Here is a 9,999-nt window from a genome sequence, read left to right on the forward strand (position 1 = left end):
CATCGCCCCTCACACCCTTGGTCCTGAAGGTATCATCCACCCTGGATTCCCTGTGCCTCCAGCCCTCATATGTACCAGTGTACAACCTCTGCCCTATCCAGCCCTGCAAACTGTGTTTTAATGACGAGCTTTGACTCAGTCATTGAAACGAAGTGCTAATTGGTCCCAGAATTGCAGGCAACTCTAAGATCCAAAAGAGTGTGCAGAATGGACATTTCTCTTCCTGGTGGATTGGATTCTCCTCAGAAGTACAGGTTTTTGCCTACAGTAGGTGTGTTCTTTACTGAATTATCAAATTAATAGATGAAAAGCGGATGAATGAGCACATAATGAGGCTATCTCTGTAGGATTTGGTTCTCAAGATTAATTCTGAGCATGCATCCAACTGTTAGTAATCACAACACTATCTACAAAGTAGGTCATATGTACAAATCTTGTCAAACCACCTAGAAAGTAATACCTCCTACTTGTGATAATTAAGGTCATCTTATGAAATCGAGTTGCCTCATTACGGTTGAGAATAAGGAGATCAAAGAAATTAGACTGACAGGGTTATCTTCAAAGCATCGGTATGTGAAGCTGAGATGAGAAACTGCATCTGCAGTCCATAGAAAGAGCAATCTGCATTACGGTCCATGGCCGCCATAGGCACTTAGAATTAGCAGATATGTGCACCACATTTGTTTGTTGTTGTTGACCCTCATTAAGAATTAGACTTCGCTCTTTGAGGAAGACGTGGCTGTCGTCCCGCCTTGCTCTGTCCCCCCCTCGCCTCCCATTCCTGACTCACCGCTGTTCGCTCTCCCCAGGAGCAAGTCGGTCAGGAAGCGCCCGCCGCCATGGCATTTAAGGACAGAAAGACACCTGTGGAACCAGAGGTGGCCAGTCACCGAATTAGAATTACTCTGATCAGCCACAACGTGAAATCCTTGGAGAAAGTGTGTGCTGACTTGATCAGAGGGGCTAAGGAGAAGAACCTGAACGTGAAGGGACCAGTTAGGATGCCCACCAAGACTCTGAGAATTACGACCAGGAAAACTCCCTGTGGGGAAGGCTCTAAGACCTGGGATCCATTCCAGATGAGGATCCACAAGCGTCTCATTGACTTGCACTGTCCATCTGAGATCGTGAAGCAGATCACTTCCATCAGTATTGAACCTGGGGTAGAGGTTGAAGTCACCATTGCAGATGCTTAAATCAACTATTTTAATAAATTGATTTATCTGTTGGTTACAAAAAAAAGAATTAGACTTCATTTATTCTATTCTTCTATGTTTCTACGTGCTGATGGAAAGAAATCATCCATTTTATTGAATCCTTCAAATCTAAATTTAAGTACACTCTAGGTCTTCAGTGGGCATCTACTTACTCCTTAAATTTATCCACTTCAATGGTTTTCCTTCAAGCTAGAAGTCAAAAGTCATTATGCTATTCTGGAAAAAATAATAGGGACATTATCAACAAACATTTACAAAATATTTAGGCTTCTATAAGCAAGGGTTTAATCTCAGATGCGCAAACTCTCCATACTGAACAACTCGACCTCCTTAGTGACACCAGAAGGATTTAATAAATACCAATCCTCCTCTTGGTATATAACAATTTAATCTCTCTCTCTCTCTCTCTCTCTCTCTTCACCTCCCCAATTTTCTTCTTATTTTCAGTTGGAAATCAAATTTGAATGCTATGTCTTCTCAAACATCTTGAAGATTTATTCATGAGTCACAGCTGAATGCTCTATGTGTTGTATTTATGTGAATAAACACACATTAAAAAAAGAAGAAACAGTTCTATTATCCGGATAGATGTGTGTTTGTCAGCATCGGAAAGAATATCCATCCAGGATGGTGTAAGTAGTCAGCCACTCTTTTCAAAACATCAGTCAAGCATTGTAAGACATGTAACTACAGCATAAGCAATGACCTTTAGCTGTGTTCCCCTTCTATTATCTACACACTGTGAAATAGAAGCAAGTTGATATTGGAAATCTCTGTCATATCGGTTTAGAAGCTATTTATTTCGAATGTATTCTGCCTGGTGCACCACGCATAATTTTATTAACAAGGACAATATATTGAGATATGATTCAAAGAAATGATACCAGGTGTTCATTCACTCCTTCACTACTTTGCTATCCCCAACACACACACACACACACACACACACACACACAGTTTTGAAAAGTATAAACAGCAAAGTTCTGGGGTTTTTTTCTCCCTATAAATGACACACTACAGTCAATTAAAATCTTTATAATATTGAAAATATTAAAATTCTAAAACCTTATCAAGTGGATAGCATCTTCAAGGGGCATGGCCATCACAACGACACGACCTTTATCAGCCTTGTAATATTTCAGATTACTCAGCCACGGTGATTAATTTACTCTTCTCTTTTCTAAAGCGCAAATAACACTTAAAACAGAAAGGAGTTGTATTTTAGGAAAGCATTTCCCTGGGATTTTTCTTTAAATGTAGGTCACATCGCACTGGTGTCACAGCCAAACTGAACTCCTGCTCACGCTCCCGTCAGCCCTGCGTGCCTGTCAGCAGTAGAAAAGTAGAAACACTGTTAGTGGAACTTCATGGGGAAAAAATACTTACTAGAAACATTTTGCATATAAATTTTGCCTTAATTAAATGTGTGTCAATTAACCTTTTCATATCATTCACCTGAAGAAAAAAAAAGTGACCATAAAAAAAACCAGTTTTCTGCACAACAAAAATCAGAGGCTGAGTTACATGTTCCATTTATCTTCAAAATGATCACTTTGTTTCATCAACAATTACTTTGTTGTAGCCTTTACAACACGTGCCACAAACTGACTTAAAACAGCTTGAAAGTGTATATATTAGATTTCTGGGCATCAAAAGTCTAAAATGGGACTTACAGGGACAACACCAAGGAATTGGATAGCTGATTTTTTTCCCCTTGGTGACTCTAAGAAAAAAATCTGTTTCCTTGCTTTTATCCATCTCCAGGGGGCACCTGTATTCCTTGGCTTGTGACCTCTGGCTCAGTTTTCAAAGTATATATCTGGTTCCATCATCGTACCAACTTCACATCCACAGAAAAATTTGCCTCTGCCTTCCTCTTATAAGGACACTGGTGGTTATATTTAGAGCTCGCCCACATAATTCAGGCTATCTTCACAAGAAAAATCCTTAATTAAATCATCTAGGAAATAGTATTCAATTCACAAATTCCAAGGATTAAGAACCGTATATTTCATTAGAAATTTCCTCCTACCCTATCCATTGATTATTTTTTGTTTCTTTTTGTTTTTGTCAACGTAATGAAAAATATAATTGACTTCTCTTAAAATTAAGCATCGCACAGAAATAAAAAACAGATTAGATGTAATAATGTGCAAAGTATGAAACTCCAAATTCTAACACGAAGCTCAGTATTTGAAATGGTACTCAAAGAAATTTCTTGGCAGTGAAAAAAAGATTCATGCTTCCTGATCGAGACCTTGCCAGAAGAGCTTATGGAAAAATCAGGATTTGGGGTTGCAAGCAACAACATTGCATTTTGGCTGGCTTCAGGGGAAAAGGAGTCCATTAAAGGATCAATACATCAATGGAAGTCTGGAGAACAACCTTGACTTTGGTGAGGAGCCAAAAGAGGCTAGGCCTAACTTTGTACAAAAGGAATAATTTGATTTTAGACTTTTCTAAAGATACTTGCAGTGCTTCCCATGGCTTGTAAAGTCAAAATACCTGGAGTTTCATTCAGCGGTCTTCCTAACTAGCTGATCCATTAGCACTGGGGGGAATTACTTAGGATCTCACTCTCAATTTCTTTATAGCCAAAGGAATAACAGGAATACTCACTGATAGGTTATCTTAAGGATTAAATGAGATTTTATACATAAAATGCTTATAGCACAGTGCCTGCCACAAACGATTAAAAAGAAAATGGGTCAATTATCAATCTCTATTATTCTTAACAATCTAGTCATGAATGACTTTTCGGTGTGAATGAGTCTTTTTGTTTCACTTTCCTATTATTCAAACTCAAGAATCAAATTTCCTAGCTCATAGGGTGTAGGAAAAGGTCAATTGTTTTATCTCTGTTTGTATAGGTAAAGCAACGGCTTGGCATGGCCACTGAGGGTGTTGTTCTCAAAGTATATGTTAGCACGTATAAGAAAAATCAAATTTAAAACAACATAGAACAACCAATCTAAGGGGACCCATGGCCACTGCTTGATGCTTATCCCCATGGAGCAATCACTGAAGATGTAGGTGTTATAGAAAAATGTGATGAAGAAACTAGATGGTACCTGGCTTCCTGAAACAATAGTGCCGGGGGTTTTAAAGGCTTGTTTTCAAAGAAGTAGCCACCTAAGTGAGGCCTCAACTAAATCCACAGGGACGAAGCATAAAAGACTGTGTGATCCAAGGGTTTTAAATAATATGATCCAAATCTAAAGGACAGAGTGGCTTCAGAGCTTAAATTGGGAACCCCTGGATGCAGGAGGCTCTGGATAAGTGGAAGCCCACATTCCATTGGCAGGGGCCCCACTGGACTGAGCCCAGGTGAAGCCCTTCCAGTAACGGTTAAGGGATGTGACTAGTCCTGTTACCAGACAGAGCATTGGAAAGTTGATTGTGGATGAGGTAGTTATGTCAAAACGTACTATTTTATCATTTGATCTCACTTTAGAACTATTTTAATGTTGTTGCAATTTTTTTTTATGTGAAGGGGAGAGTACACATGGATTAAGGCCCTGTGTAATCCCCCTGGACCGTGGACCAGAGATGTGAAGAGCCTTTCTAACATACAGAAGACATTAGAAAGTGTATCATTGCAGACTCAGTTAGCATTTAATTCAGCACCTTATCATTTGATCTCCCTTTTGATCCATCTAAATTTGTTCAAGATTTTAATATTTTCTGCTTTCTATTCAATTGAGGTTTTTATCTATTTTATTTTATTTTTGTTGTTTGTTATGTTTTTTTTTAATGTTTTTCTGTGTGTGAAATCCAGGATAGGTAAATCTATACAGACAGTAACTGGATTAATAGTTTCTTGGGGGTATAGCTGGTATGGATGTTGGAAGGAGATAAGAGGCAAATAATGCTGGGTACAGATTGAAGAACAAGTTCTAAAACTGATTGTGGTGATGGTCACACAGCTCTTCATGCTGTGATTGATGTGTTGAATTGTATGATCTGGGAATTATATGTCAATAAAACTGCTTGGGGGAGAAATTGACCTAGGGCCAGGAGACACATTCAGTGGGACAAATAATCCAACTGGCCACTCAACCATTTTCTCACTCTTTAGGCAGTTTTGGTTCAATTTTTCAAACATTGGTTTCCCTTTGATAATAGTTTAGTTCTTAATTTTATGTATATATTTATTTTTAATACATAAGCATAATCATCTAATGTATGAAAGCCTAATTATTGTATACAAGGATCCCTGGTATAGTGGGTTATATATTGGGCTGATAACCACAAGGTCAGCAGTTTCTGACATGCAGCCTCTCCATAGGAGATAAATGAGAATTTCTACTCCCATAACAGGTTAGTCTCAGATGTTCTATCCTATAGATCTATACCTAGAGATCTATACCTAGAGATCTATAGGGTCATTATAGGTCACAGTTGACTTCACAGCAGTGATTTGGGTTTGAATTATTAAATAGCCCTGGTGACATTATGGGTTAGGCCTTGGCCTACTCATCTCATAGCAAGGTCAGCAGTTCAAACCCACCAGCAGCTCACTGGAAGAAAAAGGGAGTTGTCTGCTCCCATAAACAGGATACAGGATCCCCAAGCTGGAACCAACTCCATGGCAGTGAGTTTGGTTTAAATATTACATATGTACATATGGCCTTACTGTTAAATTAGACGAACATCAAAAGTGAAGGTAACACAGGTAAGTGGTAGAGGGATTGGAGAATAGGCTGACAGTGATCCAAGAAAATTTACATTTAGTTATAATGGAATTAGTATTATTTTGTTAAAAGTTTAAAGGCTACCTGAAATGAGTATGGGGAAAATAGTAGCAGTTAATTCCAGATTCTGAAAAGCACGGTGTTAACTATTTGTGGTAGTTATATAATCTGGTGTTAACTTGAGACTATTAAGAGTGAAGGGGTGGAGTTTAGGCTGTCATTCAGTTGCAGCTTGATGACCTCATTTGGAGGTGCTAAGGAGATAAATAGCTCACTGGAGGCCAGGCACACTGACTCTGCTTCATCTTCTTGCTGACATGCCACATGGAGCTATGCTAATGGAGCCAAAACCCTGAAGGTGAGGAGTCACGTGGAGACCCAAACCAGTGCTGAGATGCTACTACCACCACTGGATCCACAAGACTTTTCACCTACTAACCTGTGATTTTCCTGCATTCAGCATCAATTATTGTGTGGGATGGGTCTGAAGAGGAATTTGTAGTTGGGTATCAGACATATGAGCCAATATCAGACATGATCTAGACTGGGCTGGAATGTTTTCTCAATATATAATTGCTCTTTTTTAGAAAGCTCTTTTTTATGCACTTATGAGTATCTTTGGATTTGTTTCTCTAGTCAACCCAGACTAACACATTACTTCTTTGTTATTTTCTTCGTTTTTTAGCCTCTCAAAAATATTCAAACTAAGCTGAAGCATAACAAAACAGAAAATAGCCACAAAATATGTTTTAGAGGCCTGAGAAGTTAGCAAAATATGCCTACCCAATAATTAGAGAGGAGATAGGATTATTTCTACTTTTAAGAAATAGAAATTAATAAAAAGTGTTTTAGAATCACTGTATATGGTCCAATAAAAACAGAAAATCAGATGAATATTAAACAGACCACACAGTGTGAAGGAGGGAAACGTTTAAGATTAATTTGATATTGCAATATATCTTTGTTCCAATCATTGTTCCAGGGACTTATAAGAAAATAGATTCTTCCTAATGTGCTGACATAGTAAAAATCCTGTCCATCAACACTGGCCAATGAAAGGCTTGCCAAAGATAGACAAGCAAGGCCACAGTAATTCATGAAAACTTCTTCCACAGAGAACATCAACCAATCATCATTGAGGTAATCCTATGTGTGTCAGGGCAGAGCTGGGCTCCAAGGGCCTAGAATGGCTGATTTTTCTAATGAAAATCACCAAATATTTCTTCTACAGTGCTTCCGGATGCAATTGAACCTCTAACCTTTTGGTTAGAAGTCAAGGATGTTACCTGCACCACCTCCATAAAAACAATGAGCAAAACCCAGGCTGCTGCCAAGTTGGTTGCGCCTCATGGTGATCTTATAGGACAGAATAGAACTGCCCATTAGGGTTTCCTAGACGACAGCTTTCTCTCATGGTGCTGCTGGAGGGTTCAAACCACCCACCTTTCCATTAGCCACCACCTGCTGTGCTCTCAGGACACTCATTGAGACCATAGAACCTTCAAATACAAAAAGGACCTTAAAGATGCGAATCCTCCATGGCTATCAAAAAGAAAATGGAGCCCTAGAAAGAGTGAGCCGCTAGTGCTACATCACCAGGACTTGGCCCCACAGAACTGGAACCTTGGTCTTCTGACTCCCTGGCTCATGACCATTAATCCCCTTAGTAAGCACCATTTCCCAGCATGCATCCCAGGGATCTGCTGAGGGTAAACAATTTTCATTCCCCTATATTTTTACACAAAATTGTTGCCTGTAGTTGGCCAAACACGTCAGTAGAGCAGTTCTCATCTTTCCAGCCCCATCCCCTCTTTTGTCCACCCGCCTCCCTTCTTGCCTTGTGGGGTACCCTCCTCACTGTAGTCAGTGACTCCTATTGTCATAGCCCTTATGATTTGCTTTGCTCCCTTTCCCACGAGACTCTGGTCTCCTGGAAAATAGAGAGCACGTCACTTACACATCTGGGTTCCTGTTAAGATGACATAGCTGTTGCATGGGTCGAGAGAACCTTCCCTGAATGAGAGTAGGGAAGCCGTAACCACGCTGGTGATCGCTCAGGAGTTCTTGGCAATGGCAGTCTGGCTTTAAATTTCCCTTTTTGCTCTGGTCCTACTTTTACTAGGAGGACTTTTCCTGCTTAATCAAAGGAGTTTGGGCACGTGATTGAGAACTAAACATCCCCACAAGATGAATTTTACTTACTTTCATGTGGATGTTTGTCTCTTCAACTGCAATACCGATCCCTTGAGGGTAGGAACCAAGATTAGGACTTGTCTGTGTCTTTGACTCCTTGCACACACATCAGTATGCATTAAACATTAATAGATGACAATCCTGCATCACTGAAGTAATAGTCTATAGGGGCAGGGATGCTGTTGTTCTCAGGTGCTGTTAAGCCAGTCTGGTCATAACAACCCTACATAAAACAGAATGAAACACTGGCCAGTTCTGCACCATCCTCACAACTGTTCTTATGTGTGAGATGGTTGTTGCAGACCTATGTTAAATCATCCTGTCGAGGGCCTCCCTCTATTTCACTGCATCTCTTCTTCAGCAAACATGATGCTCATCTCCAAGGACTGGTCTCTCTTGACAACATGTCCAAGGTACATGAGACAAAGTCCTCCTTGCCTCTCATGAGCATTCTGGCTACACTTCTTCCAAGACAAATATGTTTGTTCTCCTGGAAGCCCATGGTACTTTCAATATTCTTTGCCACCACCATAATTCAAATGCATTCATTCTTCTTCAGTCTTCCTTATTCAAGGTCCAACTTTTGCATGCAGATGAGGCAATTGAAAACACTATGACACTGCCAGTGTTAGGTTGTAAGATGATAAGCACTATGAAGTATTTATGAAGCAGCAGCATATGAATAATCTCTGAATGCACATTCATGATGATGAAATTGAAAGCTCCCAAGATGTCTTCACTTGGTGAATAAATAAACGGAAGTACATCCACACAATGGAGTAGTATTATCCAGTGATTTTAAAAAAAGAGCTATCAACCTCCAAAAGACACTAGAGAATCTTAAATGCATACTGCCATGTGAAAGAAATCAGTCTGAAAAAGGCATATACTATTTGATTTCAACTATCTGGCATTTTGGAAAAGGCAAAATTATGGAGACAGTAAAGTTATCAGGGGTTGCCGGATATTCAGGGGAAGAGAGGAACGATGATAGGCAGAGAACAGGGCATTCCAAGGGCAGGGAAACTGTTCTGCTGATGCAGAACACTATCCATTTGCCAAAACATATAGACCTGTACAACACAGCTGCGCCTTACGAGTGAAAGGCAATGTAAACGTCCGTTATGGTAATGTGTCACTGTTGGTGGCATAGTAGTTCCCGGCGGACTGCTAACTAACAAGGTCAGCAGTTTGAAGCCACCAGCTGGTCTGAGGGAGAAAAACTGGGTCTTCTCCCTGTTAAAAAATTGGGGTGTGTGGCAACTCTGTATACTTTCTGTATAGTTTTTTTCTGTATATCTAAAACTGCTATTAAAAGACTATTTTGAAAATAAATCATTTTAGACATCTCATATAGCTTCCAAAAATAATGTTTGAAGCTTATAATTAAGTTCAGCTGATCAGAGACCAATAAGTCCCTGTCCAAAGCCTAACGTGGCACCAAGCTTGATAGTGGTGTGGGTCTGGAAGCTGGGAGTAGAGAAAGAAAACAAAACAAGGAATATTATCTTGCCTTTATGAAGTCATAAATCTCATATATATGAGAACCTCTCGCTTCTACAGCCCATTGGCATTCGTGTTATTTCTGGTTGAGTCCATGCTGATAATAAATCATGTAGCTGTAGAGCCATGTTACCTTGCCTGTCTCAACTGTAAGACGTATTGAGGAAGGAAGTCATGGCCTGAGAGAATTTAGAATCATCTCCCTGGGTTCCTTGTGTCAGCAGCCTTTCCATATATATATATATATATATATATATATATATATATATATATATATATTTATATAACATAGCTAATCATGTTGGTCCCTCTTAGAAAAGATATTGGAGAGGTATAAGTAAATATGGCATAAATTTACTTACTCCATGATTAAATAAGTTGGGAGTACAGTT

General features: G+C 39.5%; 1 protein-coding gene across 1 annotated transcript; it reads left to right on the forward strand.

The window, feature by feature from the left end:
• Nucleotides 1-839: 839 nt before the first annotated feature.
• LOC142431715 (small ribosomal subunit protein uS10-like) lies at nucleotides 840-1,196 on the forward strand. The gene has a single exon (XM_075536698.1). The coding sequence runs from the start codon at nucleotides 840-842 to the stop codon at nucleotides 1,194-1,196; it is 357 nt and encodes a 118-aa protein (XP_075392813.1).
• Nucleotides 1,197-9,999: the final 8,803 nt, after the last annotated feature.

Source organism: Tenrec ecaudatus, chromosome 18 (assembly GCF_050624435.1).
Source record: "Tenrec ecaudatus isolate mTenEca1 chromosome 18, mTenEca1.hap1, whole genome shotgun sequence".
Lineage (NCBI taxonomy): Eukaryota > Metazoa > Chordata > Mammalia > Afrosoricida > Tenrecidae > Tenrec > Tenrec ecaudatus.

Bases quoted from the DNA above. Each gene is read 5' to 3' on its own strand.
- LOC142431715 (XM_075536698.1), top strand. From the start codon at position 840: ATGGCATTTAAGGACAGAAAGACACCTGTGGAACCAGAGGTGGCCAGT.